Source organism: Malaclemys terrapin, chromosome 2 (genome assembly GCF_027887155.1).
Source record: "Malaclemys terrapin pileata isolate rMalTer1 chromosome 2, rMalTer1.hap1, whole genome shotgun sequence".
In the NCBI taxonomy this organism is placed as follows: Eukaryota; Metazoa; Chordata; order Testudines; family Emydidae; genus Malaclemys; species Malaclemys terrapin.
In genome coordinates this window covers 273,588,177-273,612,039 of record NC_071506.1, presented here as the reverse complement: position 1 = coordinate 273,612,039, position 23,863 = coordinate 273,588,177, and the positions used below count along the sequence as shown (strand labels likewise).

The 23,863-nt window shown below is 41.2% G+C and overlaps 1 protein-coding gene across 2 annotated transcripts in view; it reads left to right on the top strand.

Moving 5' to 3' along the window:
• Positions 1-18,344: 18,344 nt before the first annotated feature.
• Positions 18,345-23,863, top strand: part of LOC128833204 (sodium channel protein type 5 subunit alpha-like) — an 81,124-nt gene continuing 75,605 nt past the window's right edge. For both annotated transcript variants that reach the window (XM_054021229.1, XM_054021228.1), the window contains exons 1-3: positions 18,345-18,587; positions 20,326-20,444; positions 22,448-22,564. In XM_054021229.1, coding sequence (XP_053877204.1) covers positions 18,345-18,587; positions 20,326-20,444; positions 22,448-22,564 — 479 coding nt within the window. The remainder of the gene's footprint in view (positions 18,588-20,325; positions 20,445-22,447; positions 22,565-23,863) is intronic.

The following is a 23,863-nucleotide window of genomic DNA, read 5'->3' as shown; positions in this document are numbered from 1 at the left end:
TTCTATAGTGAAGTAGATATGATGATTGTTCCTGGAATTTGTACTGTGTTAAATGAAAGAGGCCCTTATTGTTATTTGATCACCCAATTAGTGAACAATCGAACAAGCACTCAAAGAGTTTGTTCTGCCACTGGAAATTTTACCTGCATAGAAATGATTCCAGTGACTGATAATGTGACTTGTACCTTACTGCAATACACTCCATCTTATACCATTAATGTTAATGCCTCCCGGAAATACATAAAGGTGTTTGACCAACAGATGTGGTATAGTACTACACCAAAGAGAGATGTAGTAGGATATCGATGGACTGTGATTAACACCACACTGGGAACTGTTAAATTTTCATTGCCCTTATCCAGTTTCCAGATTACCTCTACATACCCGAACTGTTCACAAGGGGCTGCCATTAGATTAGCACAACAGAGGGCTTGGGTTATTTCTTCTAGAAAGAGAAGAGACTTGACCGGATCCCTGTGGGATGGGGCCAATAGTGCAGCAGCAGTTTGGAATATTTTTAAGAATCAGGAACATGATGAGAAATTGGGCCAACTAGAGAAGGCCATAGGCCTTGTTTCTGGAGCACAACTAACCCAGGTACAGGCTGGAGTTGGTGAGTTACATGTTATCTCCGCCCTTAGTTCTATGACCCAGAAGTTACTGACAGAGATGGTATTGAATATCACTGAGGCTGGGAAGGCATTGCAGTGGGATCTAGCATGCTCAGAGATTCAGGATTTCTTGAATGACCAGCTAATGGCCATTCGGAATGATCTAGAGCACCAGGCTTGGCCCACTGCCCTTACAGACACGTCAGGAGTGCCATCTGACCTGTGGCCATGGAGACATACTTGGAAACTTTCTGGGTGGAAGTGTGGACGTTCTCAGTGCTCCTTCCAAGCATATGGACCGGTACAGGGGGTGTGGGCTCCCACATACCGTATCCTGCCAGGTCCATGGGGAGGATGCATATGGGATTGGGTAATTCATCGAGACATCTGGGAAATTAGACCACCTGGTATGCCCAATCGATTCTTAGTTAGTGCTCCTAGGATTACACCTGACATTTGGATCGGGTTAGGTAACCTGTGGACATTCTGGCCATTAGAACCCCCACAGCTTCAGTGTACACGTAAACTGAAGCCAGGAGAAGTTGTCACTGTCTATGACTACGTTTGCTGGGAGGGTAGGGGACAAGGAACTACCCTGACAGGACACTTACTCTTCCAAGCTAATGATAGCTGTGTGTATGTTAATGACACCATATCACAAGACATACATTTTAATCTCACTACCACTGCAGGCAATCATATCATTTACTGGCCTGCAGATAGAGTTTTTCAAGTAGCCCTTAGGTTCCAGATACCCTTTAATTGGACTAGCTTACTATCTGATAGATTTCAAAATTTGCTTTCATTGTTACCTGAGATTCAGAAAATCTCTGAAGTACAAGGGCAAATTCACATGCTTCAAAATGTATATCAAGTAGAAAAGTATGCCTTTCACACTGCTTATAGAGTATCTACCTTATGTACTAAATATGATGTATTGTGCTTTATGACAAAGGCTGTACAACAACCCCATTATAGTATTGCTATGGGAATGTTATTGCTTGTATTGTTATTAGTTAGCTTAGGATTATGTTATTGTTGTTGTAAAAGACGTAATAATAGTAATACCTTTCATGTTCATGCTAATCATGCATTATCATTGCATCCAATCAAAACCCCAAAGGTTGAAGCATCTGATTTAGAATCTGAAGTCCAGGACTTGATGCAAATAGAGATTTGAGAATGTTTGTTGTACTAGAAGTACAAAAGGGGGGGGTTGTGGAAGCAGAGAAAAGAACTGACAGAAGGGAACTGCAATGCATGATGGTTGTTAGCAAGAGTCAGGCTTCGTTAGCAAGAGACAGTCTTTGTTAGCAAGAGTCAAGCTAGCTGTGACCCTGATAACCCTGATAACGCGAGATTTGTAGAAGCGAGGATTGTGTGAGGATTGTGTGAGGATTGTGTGAGACGGGTGAGAAAGAGCTGTGTAAGAAGTCATTGTGACCTCAGTATAGATAAGGTGTAGAAGACCTTGTGTAGATAAGGTATAGAAACTAATTGTATGTTGGCAAGAGTCAAAACAAGTGAGGAAATGAGATATCAAGATGGCCTATGTATAAACAAAATACAGCTGTCCCTGATTATTTCTGTAATGAAAGGTATAAATGCTTGCTGTAATTAGTTACCAGGGAGAGACCTACTTGCTCTCTCCTCTGCACATGTGAGAGTTAATAATAAAGCCTCTGACTTGCTGCACCTAAACAAAAATAGTGAGAACTCAGTTTTTCTCCGACAGACCTCAGCAAAACCAATATTCCCATCGTTATTACTGCTTGCTGTGTGCTCCACAATATCTGTGAGAGTAAGGGGGAGATGTTTATGGCGGGGTGGGAGGTTGGGGCAAATCGCCTGGCCGCTGATTACGCACAGCCAGACACCAGCGTGGTTAGAAAAGCACAGCAGGGCGCGCTGCGCATCAGAGAAGCTTTGAAAACCAGTTTCATGACTGGCCAGGCTACGGTGTGAAAGTTCTGTTTGTTTCATCTTGATGAAAACCCACCCCCTTGGTTCACTCTACTTCCCTGTAAGCCAACCGCTCTCCCCATCCCTCCCCCCCTTTGATCACTGCTTGCAGAGGCAATAAAGTCATTGTTGTTTCAGATTCATGCATTCTTTATTAATTCATCACACAAATGGGGGAATAGCTGCAAAGGTAGCCCGGTAGGGGTGGGAGAGGAGGGAAGGACAAGGCCACACTGCACTTCAAAACTTATTTATTGAATGCCAGCTTTCTGTTGCTTGGGCAGTCCTCTGGGGTGGAGGGGTTGGGTCCCTGGAGGCTCCCCCCCCACATTCTTGGGCGTTTGGGTGAGGAAGCTATGGAACTTGGGGAGGAGGGCGATTGGTTACACAGGGGCTTCAGTGGCGGTCTGTGCTACTGCTGCATTTCCTGCACCTCAACAATACATCGGAGAATATCAGTTTGATCTCCTAGTAGCGTCAGCATTGTACCCTGCCTCCTCTCATCACTCTGATGCCACCTATCATCTTGATCCCGCCACATGTCCTCACATTCATTTTGTGCTTTCCTGCACTGTGACAGTGTCTGCCTCCATGCATTCTGCTGGGCTCTTTCGGTGCGGGAGGACTGCATGAGCTCAGAGAACATTTCATCACGAGTGCATTTTTTTTGCCTTCTAATCTTCACTAGCATCTGGGACAGAGATGATAAGGGGAGCATTGAAACATTTGCAGCTGTGGGAGGAAAAAAAAGGGAGAGTTGTCTTTAAAAAGATACATTTTAGAGAACAGTGGGTAGACTCTTTCACAGTGAACCAAGCTGTTAACATTACATAGCATGTGTGCTTTCTTTACAAGGTCGCATTTTGCCTCTTATATTGAGGGCCTGCCGCTTTGGTGTGAGAGATCACACATGCAGGGCCGGTGGGCAACAGAATTCAGCTTGCAGGCAGCCATGGTAAGCCACAGTCTTTGGCTTCTTTAACCTTCATAACATGCGGGGATGGTTTCAAACAGCAGTGCCTTTATTTCACATACCAAGCACCCATTGGGTTGGCCATTTAAAAAGGAGGGGCTGTGGTTTTCGGGTTAATGTGCAGCACAAACCCAACTAAACCCCTCCCCCCCACACACCCAATTCTCTGGGATGATCGCTTCACCCCTCCCCCCACCACATGGCTAAGTTTTGGGAGTACATCCAGGAGAGCTTCATTGAGATGTCCCTGAAGTCTTTCCGCTCCATCCCCAGACACGTTAACAGACTTTTCCAGTAGCTGTACTGGTCACGAATGCATCCCAAGTCTTCAGGGCAAATTAATCATTAAACACGCTTGCTTTTAAACCATGGATTATATTTACAAAGGCATACTTACCAGAGGTCCCTTCTCCACCTTCTAGGTCCGGGAGCCAGCCTTCGGTGGGTTGGGAGGGTACTAGATCCAGGGTGAAAAACAGTTCCTGGCTGTCGGGGAAAATGGTTTCTCCGCTTGCTTGTTGTGCGCTATCTTTAACCTCCTCCTCTTCCTCATCCTCCTCGTCCCCAAAATCCGCATCCCTGTTGCGTGCAAATCCATTGATGGAGTCCACACACAGGGCTGGGGTAGTTGTAGGGGCACCCCTTAGAATGGCATGCAGTTCTTCATAGAAGCGGCATGTCTGGGGCTCTGACCAGGAGCAGCCGTTTGCCCCTCTGGCTCTTTGGTAGGCTTGCCTGAGCTCCTTAAGTTTCACGCGGCACTGCTGTGGGTCCCTGTTATAGCCTCTGTCCTTCATGCCCTTGGGAGATTTTTTTCAAATGTTTTGGCATTTCGTCTTTTGGAACGGAGTTCGGCTAGTACGGATTCATCTCCCCATACAGCGATCAGATCCAGTACCTCCCGTTCGGTCCATGCTGGAGCTCTTTTGCGATTCTGGGACTCCATGGTCACCTATGCTGATGAGATCTGCATGGTCACCTCTGGGCTTGCCACGCTGGTCAAACAGGAAATGAAATTCAAACGTTCACGGGGCTTTTGCTGTCTACCTGGCCAGTGTATCTGAGTTGAGAGTGTTGTCCAGAACGGTCACAATGGAGCACTCTGGGATAGCTCCAGGAGGCCAATACCGTTGAATTGCGTCCACACTACGCCAAATTCGACCCAGCAGGGTCAATTTCAGCGCTAATCCCCTCATCGGGGAGGAGTACAGAAATTGATTTTAAGAGCCCTTTAAGTCGACAAAAATGGCTTTGTCGTGTGGACGGGTGCAGAGTTAAATCCATCTGACGCTGCTAAATTCGACCTAAACTCGTAGTGTAGACCAGGGCTAAGAAAGAAGGACAGAGCATCAGTGACAGAAAACTAAGGCTTAAATAGGAATTGAAACAGAATTTCTCCCAGCCTATTGCAAAGCTATATTAGAAGCCCTGAGAGCTTTCTTCTCCACTTCCACAGAAGCTGCCAAAATACACTCTAAGGAACTATAAATTCTGGTAAATTGTGTCATTAGCCCTGACTGCATGTAGTCCACAGTAGAACTTAGCAGCAAGCATTGCAAAGAGCTATCATCCTCTGTAGTTAAAAATATTGCTCACATTTGGAAAAGCTTCTCGGGATCTGCAGATACAATCCCTTATGATGGTATCCAATTACCAGATTGCTTTCATCCCTTGAGGTCAGCCTTTCCTAACCAGAGGAAATATTATCAGATGCCCTGGAGGAGACACAACCCAAAACCTGTGAATCAGCCCCCTTCCTGTCATTTTTGGTACAAGAGAGTCATGAGCAACTGGGGCCTCTTCTGATTTAGACAGAAAATGCTTCATTTGGAGAAGGAATCTTCCTTCCCCCTTAAAACATATCACGGAGTAACCAATGCTGAAATAAGCTATTCTGGATGCACTGGACCTGGCTAACTATTGTCCACTATCAAACCTTCCATTGATGATCGAGCTTATTGAGAAACTGGCCAAAAGTAGCAACAAGCTTATTTAGCTAAAGCCAATATCCTAAACCCGGCACAAACCAAATTCAGGCCAAGACACAACAGGACAGTCCTTTGATGATGATGGATAGAGGTCAGATCTCCAGTCTCATACTCCTGAACTTCTACACAGCATTCATCCTGGCTGATTACAGGAGAGGGGAATGTTGAAGCCCAAAGGAATGCACTAAAATAGCTTAAATACTTCCTGGAAGGACATTTCCACAGGGTAGTTATAGGAAACAATACCTCCCCCACCAGACTCCCTTACTTGTAGAGCCCCACAAGATCAATTCTTTCTCCAGTCTTATTCAACAGCTGTATTCAGTCACTGGAGAACTGGCAAGACTTCATGAGCAGGAGAAGCCCTCCACCACTGCCATACACACTTTATGGTTTCAGCTGATTAATCTGTGCTTTCTAACATTCATTCTGAATTTGCTACAAAGTTTTGCCCTCAAAATTAGAATTTGTTAACAATTTTTGGGATCAAAAACCTGAATATCAAAAACATATTAGTGAAGGTGGATTGCAATCTTTCACGACTGCAAAAGCTATACCTATTTTTCCATTAACATCCTTTCTTTCTTTTCTTCCTCTCTAATTTTAACCTTATCCTTTCAATATAGTTCTCAGACTCAGCACCATATATATTTTGCACTATTTTGCTAGTGGAAGGAGATGGAAAAATATTCAAATAATACGAAAGTATTTACGGTGAAAGTTTTTGCAATACAGACAGGGAGGAGAATCCACTACATGAAGAGAAGAGGTTGTAAAACAGATTTTGCCTTTGTATTTCCTATCTGCTTTGTTCAGATTCAGTGCAAACAATGTTTTTTTGTCAAAGATACTCTTATTTCTGCAGCAATAGAATAAAATTGTAAAGGAATACTCAGCTAGGAGCCTCCCCCATTCTTTGTTTACTCGAGTTACAGCCTTTCCCATGAGATCTTATAAAATCACATTAGTTACTTTCACATCTAAACAAACACACACTCCTCCTTCATTCCCTCCCTTCCCTCCATATACACACCCCACATACAAATAACACTGTCTCTGGCGTAAGAGCCTAGCCAGGGTGGAGAGGAATTGCTTAAGGGGGAGATACAGATGGTGATACATGGAGGAGAATTTTCTAACCCTTGGGAGATAACGGGCCTGAAACTTGTTTCTCTTTGAATTAATGAAATGAATTCTGGAGCCTTTCTTTAGAAGGAGTGGGAAAAAATGTAAGTTTTATGTACTTAATACATTCTTTTTCTTCTTGGGAATAGGAATATTGTTGGGAACTTTTACTTGCTTCAGTGACGTATTACCTGCTTAAAAGACATTCAAGAAGCTAAGCAAACCCTTTCGTCTAGGTGAGTGGTTTGAACAGAACATTAAAATTGGGCAGGAGTTAAAGAAAATGTGAATGTTTATTTCTCTGAGAAGTGAAATGGAGTTTCTCTCACTCCAATTTTAGTATATTCTATCCCTATGATTTCAGATAGGGTCAAATAACATTTAAAAGACAGAGTATATGGTTCAGTAAAATTTGATCTGCTTTGATGTTGAGATGCCAGAGATAAGATTGTTTAGTTATAATTTTTTTCTTCAAAACCAAAAAGTCCCCTAGAATCTGGAATTATTTCAATAAAGTAAAGTTTAATACCTCATTATTTTATCAGAAAGTGAAAATGTTTATTTTATTTAAGAACGCCACATGCTGACTGTGATTAACCTTTATATTCTGAAAACAAGAAAACAATAGATCTTCTTTTAAAGTGTTTTTTTTTTAAATCAGAGGCTTAATCAGGTCTCTGTTTTGTATTTGAAACCAAAATAATTCAGTAGGAAACTTGGAAGATGATATTTGGTGATCATGGTTTTATCAAGACCAGGGCAATGACTCCAATGAGAGAGAGTTGGTGGGAAAATAAATTAAAGAATGATGTAGCCAGTGGAAAAGTGTCTGAGATTAAATATTTGATGGGCATTTGGCTGGGGGAAATGAAGATAAACTTTTTAAAGACACCTAAATGGCAGTCAGAGGTCTGTTTGTTTTGACCAGTTAGGACGGTGAAAGGTCCTAAAGATTGCATTTGGGGTAAATCTCTGGAAAGATGGTATAAAATGAAATAGAAGCCATACAGAGACTTTGTCAACCCTCACAAGTAAATCTGTAGATGTACCCAGCTCTGAGCGTTTTTGAAGCTCAGTCCATGGTCCTGGTATGTATTCCAGTAGCTTGTTTTGTAGGTTTAAGTGTTTAGTACTGTTGAATTTTCTTTTGAAATTGTAGGATTTGAACAGAAACTATTTTATGAGTTAAAATGCTTATTTTTTTTTATCTTGGCTTCTTGCTAGGATAAACAGGGCAGGTGAAGATGCAGATTATGGCAAACTGGGAACTTTTATTGTCTAGATAGCCTTTTCAGATTACTTTAATGCAAAATGGGACCTTCAGAGCTGCATTCTGCACATATGAGGGTACGTTTACACTACCCGCAGTATCGGCAGGTAGCGATCGCTCTATCGGAGATCAGTTTATCACGTGTAGTAGACGCGATAAATCGATCCCCGATTGCTCTCCCGTCGACTGCTGAACTCCAGCTCAGCGAGAGGCAGAAACAAAGTAGACGGGGGAGCGGCGGCCGTCGATCCCGCGCCGCGAGAACCCGAAGTAAGTGATTCTAAGTTGATCTAAGATACGTTGACTTCAGCTATGCTATTCTTGTAGCTGAAGTTGCGTATCTTAGATCGATCCCCTCCTCCCCCCATGTAGACCAGGCCTGAATTTTAGCTTCTTTCTGTGACTAAATACTTTTAGGCTAGAATTTGATACAAGTTGTGATTTTTTTTTTTTAGATTTGGAGGTCAAAATTTTCAGCCTTTGGATGATTTTCAATAATCCTTTGATAAGTGTCGAAAGTTAATGCTAAGATTATTTATTTGAGACCAAGGCATTGAACTCCTATATGCTTAAAATTTTCTCATGTTTTATTGAGGTTTTTACTTTTTACATTTATCCTAAGAAATGTATGAATCATTTTTAGAAATAACAATTAAGATTTTGTTGGCAGTGAGAAAAATGTTTTCCTTTAAATTATACATAAAGTTTGTTACTCCTAAACATTGTACTCTGGGTGTGAACTCCTTTTCTATGTAGGAAGATACCATCTGCAAGCAACTTTCTGCATTTCAAAAGTGACAAATTTGTGGTATTTTCAGTATGTATCTTATTAAAAAAAAACTCATCTTAAATTTTTGTTTCAGTGGGATTTTTATCCAGTTTTATTAGTTTTAACCAAAACTTCTAAATAGACAGTAGAAATATAACCAGCTTCTAATTTAAAATGTTGCTAATTTTTGGGCTAGAAACATACATACATTCATATTTATCTTAGTTATAATTTTAAATACACTATTCTGTCTAAATATACTGCTTATAAATTGAATCAGAATTTTTAGGAAAAATCTTAGGAGCAGTTTGTGATTTTCTAATTAAGCTAGAAAGATGGTTACATTTTAGCTTGATAATATTTATCCTATTTTGTTCAGACTGAAACAAAATTAAAGTAAATAAATGCATATGCAAATTTACTGCATCCCTAAAGTTTCTGGTCATTTGCCAGTGTGGCCTTTAATATTGCAAAGATTGCTCCTCACTGTCTTCTGCAATTTATGATTTTAACCACTTTGTCTTGTCCAAAGGATTTGTGTATCTTAAACAATGAAAAATAATAATTGTGTGATAAATAATTGAGAGTGCCAGAGACTGAAGTCCTGTCCTCCTTAAAATTACAGCATAGGCATTGAGGCATTGGAGGTTTAAGCATCCTCATACCAACCTGCCAGTGTTCTTGAAACCTGTCTCAAAGGGAGCACAGCTAGTAGCAAGAGTGTAATTTGCTTCCATACACATTTAGTCCTTAGTCTCTCTGCTAAGACCATCAACAGTGGTCCCAGTTGCGATGGTGTCTTTGTGATTTAGGCAGCAGTCCACTTGGAATTGGACTCAGACCACCAATGAATTTCAAATAAGGCACTGAACAACCATCAGGTGGTAATAACTTTTAGTCACTACTAACCAGGACTGTATTAAAACTGCTTTGCTAGATCCAAAATGTTCCAAATACTATTCCCAACCCTCTTACTCCTCCAGTGCCTTCAATGGAATATTCTTTGAACCACTGTGGTGTCACTTCAAGTGGTTATATCTGAAAGATTCTGAACATCCAAGGAGTGCTTGGCAGAGCTCAGCTCAGAAGGGGAATCATAGAATCCTAGAATATCAGGGTTGGAAGGGACCTCAGGAGGTCATCTAGTCCAACCCCCTGCTCAAAGCAGGACCAATTCCCAACTAAATCATCCCAGCCAGGGCTTTGTCAAACCTGTCCTTAAAAACCTCTAAGGAAGGAGATTCCACCACCTCCCTAGGTAACCCATTCCAGTGCTTCACCACCCTCCTAGTGAAAAAGTTTTTCCTAATATCCAACCTAAACCTCCCCCACTGCAACTTGAGACCATTACTCCTTGTTCTGTCATCTGCTACCACTGAGAACAGTCTAGATCCATCCTCTTTGGAACCTCCTTTCAGGTAGTTGAAAGCAGCTATCAAATCCCCCCTCATTCTTCTCTTCTGCAGACTAAATAACCCCAGTTCCCTCAGCCTCTCCTCATAAGTCATGTGCTCCAGTCCCCTAATAATTTTTGTTGCCCTCCACTGGACTCTTTCCAATTATTCCACATCCTTCTTGTAGTGTGGGGCCCAAAACTGGACACGGTACTCCAGATGAGGCCTCACCAATGCCGAATAGAGGGGAATTATCACGTCCCTCAATCTGCTGACAATGCCCCTACTTATACAGCCCAAAATGCTGTTAACCTTCTTGGCAACAAGGACACACTGTTGACTCATATCCAGCTTCTCGTCCACTGTAACCTGTAGGTCCTTTTCTGCAGAATTGCTGCCTAGCCATTCGGTCCCTAGTCTGTAGCAGTGCATGGGATTCTTCCATCCTAAGTGCAGGACTCTGCACTTGTCCTTGTTGAACCTCATCAGATTTCTTTTGTCCCAATCCTCTAATTATCATGATGGTGATGGGATGGTGATGCAAAGGTGGCTTTAAACCACCTTTTCACTTTCCTGATATTAAGCCAATATGCAATGGGTACCTCCCTTTGCACAGAGTAGCATCAGGGCTAAGGACCGTGAGAAATTTTTCACACACAAAAAGCACACTAGTGTAAATCCAGAGTAAATCCATAGAGAATACAATAGAGTTACACTGGATTTATACTTTAGTGCAAATAAGATCAGAAGCAAGCTTCTTGTAAACTGCTACAAATAGGGAAAATGAGGTGAGTATGATATTTTCAACTCTTAGTTTCTTTGTTTTTTCATCTTACTTTATACCTTTCAAATGATTATAAAATGTTTTTGTATTAAACTTTCATTTTTTAAGAAATGGGAGTACAAAATATGTCTTTTTAAAATTCACCAATATCATAATGTCTGTTTGATATGTTCATTTAAAATGATCAGAGTTCATGGAATATAACAACACATTTGATAAAACAAAAGGCCTGATCTGCAGCAGCTTTGAACTGTTCTACCAGCCCCAATGCTGTCTTACCCAGGTCCAAAAAAATTCCTGTCAGATGGCTTAGACCTACCATAGTGACTCTCCTGAAGCTAGAGCAAAGGGCATGACTAGGGTGATCCCCAGCTATCCTGGCTGCTAGAATGGCCCCTTGGGGCCTAGGCAGCCAATGCAACTTAGAGCAGCCACCTTTGCAGTTGGTTTTCTCCATGGGCTGGATAAAATCAATATGTCTAGGAGAAAACAAGAGTGAAATCCTGGCCCCATTGAAGTCAGTGATAAAACTAAAATGGACTTCAGTGGGGCTAGGATTTTCACTTCAAATCTTTAAACAACATTTAATTCCAGTTACTTACAATATAACATATGAACGTATTATACAAAAGTCCTTAACTGATCAGAAGAAAAGTTGAAAAGGGTCAGGAGAAAATTACCCAAGAATTAAGAAATGTAATTTACTAGTGACAAAATTGGTCACTAACACTAATTATCTACCCTGTCCCTCTTCCTCACCCCGGAATCAGCCTAATGGGTCTCAAACCACAGTTCTGACCTCTATTAAACAGATGTACTTCCACTGATTCAATGTCAGACAGAATTCAGACCATAGTCACTACAAGAAAAAGAGAGAGAAAATCTCTTCTACAATAATTTAGTTTATACATCAGAAGTAACATCCCTGAAAAAGAAAAATTGGAAGGAAAACACCTTTACTGTAATAGTTTAAGTACACATTTGGGTAATCATTTGATAGGTAATAATTTACAAAAAGTATACCAAAAAGCTAAAATCTCAGCTCATCAATCATATATTTGGTTGTTTGCTCATTATTTTGACTCTTGATCTCAGCTTGAGCGTTCAGGACTTGAAACTGTCTCCAACAAGAAAACTCTTCATTTTAAATACCCCCAAAGTATTCCATGAAAGGCCATAATATTTTCTATGTGCTGTTGTTGCCTCCATAACATCGGGCGGGGGGACTCTCTTAATGGCCTTGGATTAACAATTTAATCCACTGATGGTCAAATTGCTAAATCTAGCCTTGATCCAATACAAATTCAAAAATAACCACAAGTGCACTTTTTAGGTAACATAAATGACTTCATAGGATACTATTGAAGATTTCTGAATAAACAAGGAACATTTTTTTAATCCTATATGTTATATAACGATAAACTTTAATTAGCAAAAGTTTAGGTACCTCACAACTCTCTGTGGTTGAAGTGTATTTTAGAAATACTTCTGTTCCATTTAAGTCAATGGGAATTTTGCCATTGACATCTGTGACAGCAGGATCAAGCCTTTATTTCCTGTGTAACACCTAACCATTGTCCACTGGTCAAGACATTTGCACAAATATTTGGACCAGAAAACACACTCTGGCTCTGAATCCCAGCTCTGGCCAAGGAGTGCTTGGTAAAGTCACCATCAGAAGGGATTCTAGAGTGACTTGTGTACCCTGCCGCCAAATTTGGGCCAGCCAGGCTCCACCCCAGTTCCTGCCTATATATTAGAGTAACTTTGGCACTGGCTACTAATAATCCTCAGGAGAGGATGACATTGCTAAATCTAGCCTTGATTGGATACAAATGCAAAAATAATCACGAGTGCACCTTTTAGGTAACATAAATGACTTCATGGGATATTATTGAAGAGTTTTGAATAAACAAGGAACATTTCATTTAAATTTGAAGAAATTTTATATTTTGAAGGATTTTTTTTGATGCAGGAGAAGAGAGAAATCTGTAACAAAGTCTTCAAGAAAACAACATGAATGGTGAGGTCAGGGTAGGAAGCGTTTTAAATGATTATTTTAATATCTTGAGTTTTTGAGGCTGGTAGACTTTTACTGAAGCATTTTTGCTGATGAGCACCCGTGTAACATTTGGCAGATAGCACAGCAAAGCAATTATTGTATTCCCTCTGTGCACTGCACAGAAATGGTATCATTTCATCCATCATTCACAGCTCTCATTATCAATACCACAACATCTGAATGATTCCAAACAACAAAAAACAAATATTTGTTTGGACTTTAATACATTAGAGCAGGTTTCATTTTAATTGCACTACAATATTTTGAGCTGCACTGATTTCAAAATCACATATATGCAATATAAAGTTGCAAAGAATGAAATATTGCGAAGATATAGTGGCCCTGATTCAGGAAAGCACAGAAGGACATGTTTTCCAGAATAGGGATGTATTGAAGCATGTACTCAAGTGTTTTCCTAACCTGGGGTCAAAAGCACAAAACACATCCCTTTCTACTAGTAAAAAGCTATATCAACTACCAAACAAATTTTACTTCCCAGAATTCATTATTTTTGCCTTTTTTTTGTTTTGTTTTGTTTTTGGTATTGTGACTCACTCTGAGCAGTCTCCTCTTCCTAGCCTGGTGTTACTGGCTCCAGTTTTAGAGCATAACTCAGTCAAAATTCAAAGACATTGAAAAGAAGAAATGGGAAGTTAAGAATGACCATGAGCACTATTCTGCATTCCGCCCTCCTAGCCTCTGAAGTTTCTTCACCAAAGCAATCTGGCAACACCATGAGGAGTGTCTTGGTGAATATTGCCACCTTACACTTAATAACAGTAAGGCAAGTGGCAAGTCTTGACTACTTCTCATTTTGCTACAATATGTTTTGTCATGTCTTCTGAGTAAAAGCTCTTTTTAATTGTTCCCATATTCCTGTGAGCCAGAATGCAAGCCTACAGCAAGGGTTAAGAAAAGTAATAAGCAGGTAAGAAAACTACCTTTCTCCCTCATTAACATGTTGACCAGTCTGGAGATACAGTAAACTGTAGGAGTACAAAACTCCCTTCTGTCCATTTCATACATTTCATATGTCTTGAATCACATTCCTCCAAATATTTCTATACTTCTCTGAGCTTAAAATATGTGCAGTCATTGTGGGTAAAATTTTTGAAAGCACCTAAGTCCCATTTTCAGATATAATTTAGATATTTAGGAGCCCAAGAATCATTTAAAGTCAATGGCAATTAGGTTCCTAGGTGCCTAAGCCCCTTTTGGAAAAAACCCTGGGAATTAGGCTCCTAAATCACTTAGGTACTGTCAAAAAAATTCCTTCTGTGTATAGTAGATCGATTGATTCTTTGCTCACATAACCCAATTAAGCAAAAAGCCATAAAATATGTGTATAAGCAGAGTCTGGATGAGCTCTCCCCTGACATCTAGTGATGAGCTGTGGAAAAAGACTTCAGAAGCTGATCTGGTTTGCATGGACACACCCACCCTGCCTAGGTGCTCAACATGATGGGACTGCTTGCCCAAATGATCACTTATGGCTGGTGCTGGATTCCCAGTCTCCTTGTTATTGGGGCAGGAATAATAAAGGGTTGTTATCCTTCTTGTGTGAACCGAGGGCAGCAGAACTGTACCTGGCATACCCCAATGGAGGGACTCACTCTCAACATAGCAGCACTTGCTAGGCAGGGGACATGGGTTCCAAAGCCTAATGGGGTGAGAGAGGGTGGGGACAGGTACTTGTACTTCGTGGTGTGGGCCCTGTTTAAGGGTCCTAGACACCATTTGACCCTTCCTCTCTCCATGGTATAAGAAAAGAGTTAATTTAGACTCAATTGAGAGTCTTGTTACATGCTGCAGAGCTGAAATCACTGATACCTAGGCCTAAGTATTAGCCCAACTTTGGGACAGTGTCTCTATTGCAAGAGACTGCCCAATGTGCACCAGCAGTGAGGCTCCCCCACTAACAACTGAAATCACTGAGAGCTGAGTTAAGTGTGTGTGTGTGGGGGGGGGAGCTGATGACATCGTGGTGAGTGAGCAGCTGGTGGAGAGGTGCAGCAAGTGGCTAGCAAGGCGGCTGGTGGAGAGGTGCGGCAAGGGGCTAGCAGGGTGGCTGGCAAAGAGGCATGGCAAGTGGCTTGCAGGGCAGCTGGCGGAGAGGTGTGGCCAGCAGGGCAGTTCGTGGAGAGGTGTGGCAAGCGGCTAGCAGGGCGGCTGGTGGAGAGGGCCAGAGCAGAGCTCCACAGAGGTGTGCCCGAGCAGTGCAGTGTGTAGGGTGCCTCCTTACCACCCCCCCCGCCTTCCATACAGGGTGGGGGGTAAACTCTGTGGATGAACCTCTGAACTCTGGGGCTGAACTGGCCAAGGACAGCAACTGTAAGTGAGATACAGAGAAGAGATGGGCACATTAAAGGGACTTTTGGGTTGCTTGACTTAAAACCCTGAGGGGAAAAGGATGCCCCAACTTACTTGGGGGTGGGTTTTTTGCTCATGGTTTGTTTTTATGAACCCTAGTTGTGGTGTTTTCCCAAATTAATGCTTAGTTAAACTCATAAACTCATAAATTGTTTGCCCTATGTAACACCGATAGAGAGAGATGCACAGCTGTTTGCCCCTCCCCCCAGGTATTAATACTTACTCTGGGTTAATTAATAAGTAAAAACTGATTTTATTAAATAAAAAAAGTAGGATTTAAGTGGTTTCAAGTAATAACAGACAGAACAAAGTAAATTAACAAACAAAATAAAATAAAACATGCAAGTCTAAGCCTAATACAGTAAGAAAACTAAATGCAGGTATAAATCACCCTCAGAGATGTTCCATTAAGCTTCTTTGACAGACTAGCCTCCTTTTAGTCTGGGTCTAGCAATCACTCACACCCCTGTAGTTACTGTCCTTTTGTTCCAGTTTCTTTCAGGCATCCTTTGGGGTGGAGAGGCTCTCTTGAGCCAGCTGAAGGCAACGTGGAGGGGTTTCCCCAAGGGCTTATATACTCTCTCTCTCTTGTGGGTGGAAACCTCTTCCCCTCTCCTATGCAGGATCCAGCTCCAAGATGGAGTTTTGGAGTCACATGGGCAAGTCCCATGGCCATGCATGACTCAGTTTCTTACAGGCTGATGCCACATTCCCTGGAAAGCTGAGATGTGGATTGGCATCTCTCGAAGTTGATTGTCAGCTTAAGTGTTTCTTGATTGGGCACTTACTGAGAGTAGGCTTTTCTCAAGAAGCTGACCAAATGCTTCACTGAAGCTACTTAAAATCAAACAGGTACATAACCAATATTCATAACTTCTAATACAAAAATGATACATGCATACAAATAGGATGAGTATATCCAGTAGATCATAACCTTTGCAGAGATATGTTACATGGCATATCTAGCATAAAACATATTCCAGTTATGTCATATTTACACTCATAAGCATATTTCTATAAAGCATTATGGGGTGCAATGTTACAGCCATGTCTGGAGATTAGCTGACCTCATGTCTGATATGCCCCCTTCTTCCCACTGCTCAGACTGCATCCCCTCTCATTCTCTGGACATACAGTGTTCCCTTTTTGTGATTCAGCTGTTCCTTCTTCATGTCTTGGCCCTCTGGCCAGATCATTATATGTTTTCCCCTTCCTTTGGTGACAAAATCCCACAGGATAAACCATCCCAGGCAGTCTTCATGTCGACTGCCCTAACTGTGTCACTTTCCCAGTCGCTGGGAGGATAACCTAGGCCTACCCTCTACTCTGGTTTCCAGCCCAGGGATCCTCTAATCATTGGCCAAGGTCTGCAACGTCCCACTTCGCTGCTGTTTGCTTTAATCTTTTCCTACACCCTCTCTCAGGCTTCCACCCCACCACCTTCTGGGTAAACTCTTTCTTCAGGGCTTGGATCCCTGGGGTTTCTACTCTCCTCCAATAGGTTTCCTCCTTTCTCTATCTAATGCCTAGAGAGTGACTGCAGCCTTGCTCACTGTAGCCCTTTTTTGCTGTCATCTTCCTGGCTTTATACTAGCCCCTCCTGTTCCTTTTCAGCTGGGCTCCATTGTCAATCAGGGGTTACTTAGGCCACCTAATTCCCCTCAGATGTAGCCCATCTAGTAAATTGGCCCTTCTCACCCTCATTAACACTTTCCAGTCTAATGTGGTGTGAACACCCCATCACATTCCCCTTTTCGAAGTTAAATGCTACTATGATGGGGTTCTTTGGTATTTTTCTTCCTACAAGGATGTTAAATTAAATTACATTATGGTCGCGATGACCAAATGGCTCAGCTATATTCGCCTCTTGGACCTGATTCTGTGCGCCACTTAGGACTAAATCAAGAATTGCCTCTGCCCTTGAGGGTTCCAGGACTAGCTTCTCCAAGAAGCAGTCATCCAGCAGGGCTCCTATTCTCGGCCGTCAGCTTAAGATGCTTTTACATTTTTGCTTTGTATGCCCCTTTTACAGGAGATGGAGATAGAACACTGGTAGCAACTGGTTCCATGGCAGTTGGAGTTTGGCAGTTGGGTTCCAACACTTAGTTCATAGAATGGTGGACCCCTGCTGTCCATCCATTTGGGGGCAAGGGGGAATCTTATTGATTGGAGGAAGGCGACAGCAAGGGGGAACTTCCAGGCTTCAAGGAAGGAATCTGTTATCTCCTTTTTCAAGAAAGCAAATTTGCTACTCTTTGATGGAATTAATGAAGAGAAAGAAACAAATGTGGCAGGGCACCTCCTCCATCTTGTTGGGCTTAGCACTTCCTCCTCTTGCAATGGGAGGGGGGTGCTGGAGTAAATCACCCCGACTTCGCAGAGTGTTTGTTTTCTCATGCCGGATTTATCTAGCCATATTTTCAAGGTCCAAGGAGTACTCTTCTATCAAACAAAAGAAACAAATTCACAACACAAAATAAAAGGGATATCTTTTCCTACCCCCCACTTTGGGGGAGGATGCTGTCTTGTTATTGGCTCTGGTGTGCCAGTCTGTCCCCTAAACAGGGAGGAGAGCAGCCTCTCACTCTGGAGAAGCCTATCTCCCTCTGCCATTAACCTGCAGCAGCTTGCGTCCCCTCCTCTTTCACCAGAAGAGGGGTTTGTAAAGGTCTCGGGCAGCCCTTAATTGGTCTCCAGAAACCCCCGATTGACCCGAGATAAACTCTTGTTAGTTTACATGGAAAAAGGCTAAAATATCTGACATCCACCACTCTCTTACAGCTGTCCAGCCTGACTTTGTCACATAAGACATCTCATTTAATAAGTAATGCATGTTCTGGTCGGTGGTGGTTGTTTTGTTTTGTTTGCCTAGGAGATTGACAGCTACCAAAGCAGGTGCAGTTATAAGACAACTGCAAAGCTAACTGTGGTTGGTTGTATTTGCCAGGTTTTTGGTAGTCACTTACGTTGATACCTCTTGTTAGCTGTTTTCACTACTAGGGATACAATCTGTAACAGGAGGAAAAGGATGAAAAGATGGCTGACTTCTCACTACCATGTTCTAACAATTTCTGCAAGTTCACGCGTGAATCCTTGGCTGCTATTGAGAAGCGAATCGCTGCCAAGAAGGAATGCGTAGGTCAGAAGCCTGAAGAGAAACCTCGGCCCCAGCTTGACTTGAAGGCTTTCCAGAAACTGCCTGCTCTCTATGGAAATCCCCCTCAGGAGCTCATTGGGGAACCACTGGAGGATCTTGACCCTTACTACAGTGACCACAAGGTTAGAGCCATCCAAAAAGTTTGTTGTTTTAAACTTTGCTTTATTAAGATGTGCAGAGAAGAAATGCTTATGCTGAGGGCTATGATTTTTATGCCTCCTTGACCAGTTATTAGTAGAGAGCCTTTTCTGGTTTAGGGGTCAGAAAGCTAAATTTGGCAGTGCTTCCTTTGAATGATTATATTAAGACAGCTGTATTAAATCAGGTTATAATAAAATAGGTACCTAACATACTTGGAGTACGAAGTGATAATGTAATAAAACCTTAACTGTACAATCTACTAATCAAACAGAATGAAATTAATCAGCACGAGGCATATGCACCACTTACTTTCTGCTTAAGCTATCCAAATAGGGCTCAAGTGGGACTTTGGTGGTGTATGTTAGCCCTCTCCACAAAGATGAATTTCACCCACACTGAATATAACATTGGACACAATATAAAAATCTGTTACTACATGATGACAGAAAACAGAGTTATTGGTTTATCTAAAGTATCTTCCAGCCTACTAGACCTATGTGTAGGCTGATCAAAGACACTACATTACATGTAGCCTCTCTCTAAAGGCTGCTGATAGTCAGAATCACTTAATACAGTCTATTTCCTATGTTACAAATTTTAATAAGGAAATACAGAATATATATATATATATATATATATATATATTTACAGAACCACCAGTTCTTCAACAATGTTTTCTATAGAATATATTTTAGTCTTTAAAATATACCTGAGATTCTGAGACTTGAACCCATGTCTCCCACACTCTGATTCAAGCCCTATTCCCCAGGCTAATGGGATGGGTTTTTCCAAGTCTTTCCTGTTGCAGTTGTTACATCTTGTATAAATAATTCAATATTCATTGGCACAGGGACTTAAACCCAGGTCTCCCATATGCCCAGGTGAGTTCCAAAACAACTGAGCAATAGAGTCGGTCTCTCTCTGGTCCAAAGAATATTTAATTATTTATTCAAAGTGGAAGAGCTCCAACTAGAGAAATTGAGAAAGGGAAGAAGAAGGACTGACTGTATATCCCAGTTGTTAGGACACTCCCCTTTTCCAGTTTTTAGCGGAAATTCCAGGGTCCCTGGTTTTTCAGAAATTCTACCCTGGACCTGAGAAACCTTCCCAGTTAAAATGTCAGCATTTTGTGGGAAAAGTTTCAGGTCTGACAAATCAGTATTTTTTGATGAAAAACTTTTATTGAAAAATTCTGGACTAGTTGTAATGTCGATATTAGTGAATTCTGAGAAAGTGGTTCAGTAAATAAAGGCCCTGATCCTGCAAATGCTTACAGATGTATGTAAATTGACTCTCACATGAGTTGTCCCATTTACGTTAATGGGAATACTGACATGAGTAAAATGACTTCTTTGCAAATTCTTTTTGAGATCAGGGCTAAAGAAGGAAGTTTCCCACTGAGAACTTCCAACTGATTAATTAATAGCCTAAATTTTCCTTGGGAAAAAAAGGACATGTAATGTGTTCTCCATAGTACACAATATTTCTTATTGATTCATTGAAAATTGTGTGGTATAAATATATAATAAATCAAAAGGAATAGACAAGAATTACCAAAAAAAAGTCTTTCCGTTTAAACAAAGTGCAAGTCCAGACATCAAACTTTTACCTATAATCTGCAGCTCTGGCCACAAATACAAACCATTAACATCCTCAATTCAATTTCTGTAAAAGTTTAATATATTTCATATTATCTCTCATGTTTTGTTTTCTTTAAAGACATTTATGGTACTGAACAAAGGAAAAACAATCTTCCGATTTACTGCCACACATGCCTTGTGTATACTTAGCCCTTTTCAGCCGATCAGAAGAGCAGTGATTAAAATTTTGGTACACAAATATCCTTTCTGTTGGCTTTACTCATTCTATTTTTTAATAATAATACAAGATAATGGGTGTCATACTGTGCTTATTATATTTTGGACCATATGCTAGCTCTAGCCTTTTTATAAAACAATAATACATGTGCTCCGGATAGCTCACGGATAATTTTGAATGATTTTAGAAATGATTATTATTAGTGTATGAAACTGGAAAGTACAGGGATAGATCTGTACAGAGGAAGGATGGCCTTGGAAACCAGGTAACCGAGGGCCCAATTCTGATCTCACTATACCTGTGTAAGTTGGGAGTAATGTCATTAAAGTCAATGTGCTTGGTTCACTAGAGTGTTTAATCAGTTGTACACTGTGAAGTTACACTGGAGTACCACAGTGATACTTAGACCCAAGAGAGGGCATGATCCTGCCACTGTACGGATCTCAGAGTGCCACCAATCACATGGAGCCCTGCAAAGGTGTTATGAGCACCCTGAGGTGAAGTACGTTCTGTAATCCAAAGTCCATCCTAGTAGCAGGGGACAGGGTCTGATGGAGAGGTGCTGCATATGGCTCTGCAACGGTACAGGGAGGGAGATTTTTGTCTAGGATCACCTCTCCACCATGCTGAAGTATGGTCGCATGGGCTGGCAAGCGTAGTTCAGACATGCCCCTTCTCCAGCAGGGCTGTCCGTGTTCAGGCCCATGGTGCTTTTGGTGCAGCTGTTGGGTCTCTGGAGGTCCCTGTCTGAAAGGATGGCTCCTAAACTTGCAGCTGGTAGGCATAGAGGAATTTGAGGAGGGAAGATCTTCTGCATGCAACCCTTCTTCCTGAATTGCATGTCCACAGGGAGTGTGGTGTCCCACCCCTTCTGCCCTCTGCACACTCCTCCAGAGCTGGGTGCACATGGATCACATCTGTGATGTGGTGACTGTATCTGCTTAGCTTTCTGCGCCAGTTGCAAGAGGGGATCTGCACCAGTGATGCCACTGAGCTGTGCTCAGTGCTTTTGTAGATCCTGTGTATGTGGGAGTGCAAGCCACTGGCACCGCTTTCAGGCTTACACCCATAGTTACTATACTATAAAATCAGTGTCAGTGATATCAGGATCAGTTCCCTGGATTATGTTCCTGGCTCTTTCTTTGTGATCTTGGATGAGTGACTTAACCGCTCTGTTTCTTCATCTGTAAAAAGGGCATAATGCAATACATGCCTCAGAGTTTCACGAGGAAGTCACTGTTATTACCTTTACTTTTATTGCATTAGTGCCCAAGGGCACCAGCCAGATGCAGTACAGACACATACAAAGTCATGGTTCCTGCCCTAGAGAGCTTATAATACAATTTAAGATGGAGACTCCACAAAATGAGCATAACAAATTATATGAGAGAAGAGGAAGGGTAGAAGGAGAGTAGTGCCAAGCAGTGATATATTTTCCACACGTATCTTTTTGAACAAATGGTTTTTGTGTGAGGCAGGATGGTCTTGTGGCTAAGGCACTGACCTGGGACATTGACATCTGGATTCAATTCCCACCTGTCACAACTATCTGTGTCACCCTGGGCAAGTCATTTTGGCCCAGTTCCACAAAGTTACTTAGGCTCCTAACTTCCATTGAAATCTAAATACCTTTGTGGATCTGGGGTCTTTATCTCTTTGCACTTCAGTTTCTCATTTGTAAAATGAGGATAAAAATACATCCCTTTCCCCACTCATTGTCATTCTTTTCTATTTAGACACTGAGCCCTTTGAGGCAGGATCTGTTTTTTATTAAGTTTTACATGCAATGCCTAGTGCAACGAAGTCCCAATCTTTGTTGCTTAGATGCTACTGTATTATAAATAATGTTAATAATAGTGTATTATGAAGTGACATTAATTAAAATGAATAACATCAAAATAAAATTAAGCATGTCATAGAATTTGAATAAAATATTAAATCCACAATTGTTAAAACACTTTGTGTATTAGTGATATTTTCTGAGTATACAATAATGTTCTTTACCTTAACTCCTGTTACTTACATGGTTCACTATGTTTATTATGTGCACTATTTTAACCAATTGTGTCTTCATGGCTATATTTGATTCTCCTCGGAAGTCTAAGTCACCTGCAGCTCCTGAATGGAACATCTATGTTGAGTAAGTATTTCTGTAGGAATTTATTTTTCCTAATTCTCTAGTTCTAATCAATTAGCCTAATCTTGTAGTCCTCTCACAAGGTAATGTCATAGAATCATAGAATATCAGGGTTGGAAAGGGCCTCAGGAGGTCATCTAGTCCAATCCCCAGACAGATTTTTACCTCAGTTCCCTAAATGCCCCCCTCAAGGATCGAACTCACAACCCCGGCAAATGCTCAAACCACTGAGCTACCCCTCCACCCCATATTGGAGTCAGTAGGATTTTTGCTTTGGTTAGAACTTCAGGATTATTACTTTGTGGAAATAGGGCCATCATCTATTTTCATTTGCTCCATTGTAAATCCAGAGTAACTCATTGGAGAGCAGGATCTGAGCCATGAAGGAGAAAAAAAAGTGCTAAATTTCTTTTATTGTTTATCTTTCTTCCACCTTTCATTGCTCTAAGCCCTGAAGTCCTTCCTCAGTTTTTACTCATTGCTTATCCAGACAAGTCTCCCACCCATGTCAATATTGAATAAGGATTTTAAAATGTGATCCTTTGTCTTTTTAAATTTCTTTCAGTGATGTTGAGTTGTGCACTATTTGCTCTAGTAAAATATTCTGTCAGATGCTTTTTGCTTGTGGAACTCTGTCTTCTACATTGCCAGTTCTTGCAATGTTATCACTTTCACTAAATATCACAATATTTAGTATTTGTCTTAAAGCCCTAGCTCCTGGAGTCATGTTAAAACCTGAAAATCTCAGATTTAAAAAAAAAGGTACAATTCTAGCCCTCCTAGTTGTAGAGGAAAACTTGAAAATGTGAACCCTAATGGCCTCAACAACAGAAGGCAAAGAAAAAGAACCCCAAATGTATTATTTCTAAAATGTCATTATTTTTAGGCCAATTGTGTGACTTTTTCAGGCCTCACTCATGAGTTTTGAACACTTGCTGCTGGCAATCCTGTAATGAACTCTATGTAGCTGGCTCTCTGCACCTGCACAAATCCCATTAACCTCACTGCATCTCCTCTTCTTTTGGAGCACATTGCAGGATCAGCATCTAAATTAGCAACTTTCAGTCTATCAGCTCATCCACTTTGCTAACTGTAATATCTGAATAAAACTGTGTCATGATTTTAATATACATCTCCAGTTGTAATGGTGTGCTGCCCTAAGTTTCTATGTAAGGGAGTCAGAATTTAGACAGAATATTATATGCTGTGAGAATTGAAAATCTGTTTGAATGAACTCAGACAGGATTTTCAGAATATTTTTTCTCAGTGTAAAGGGCAACATTGCTGTTAAATAATTTCTGA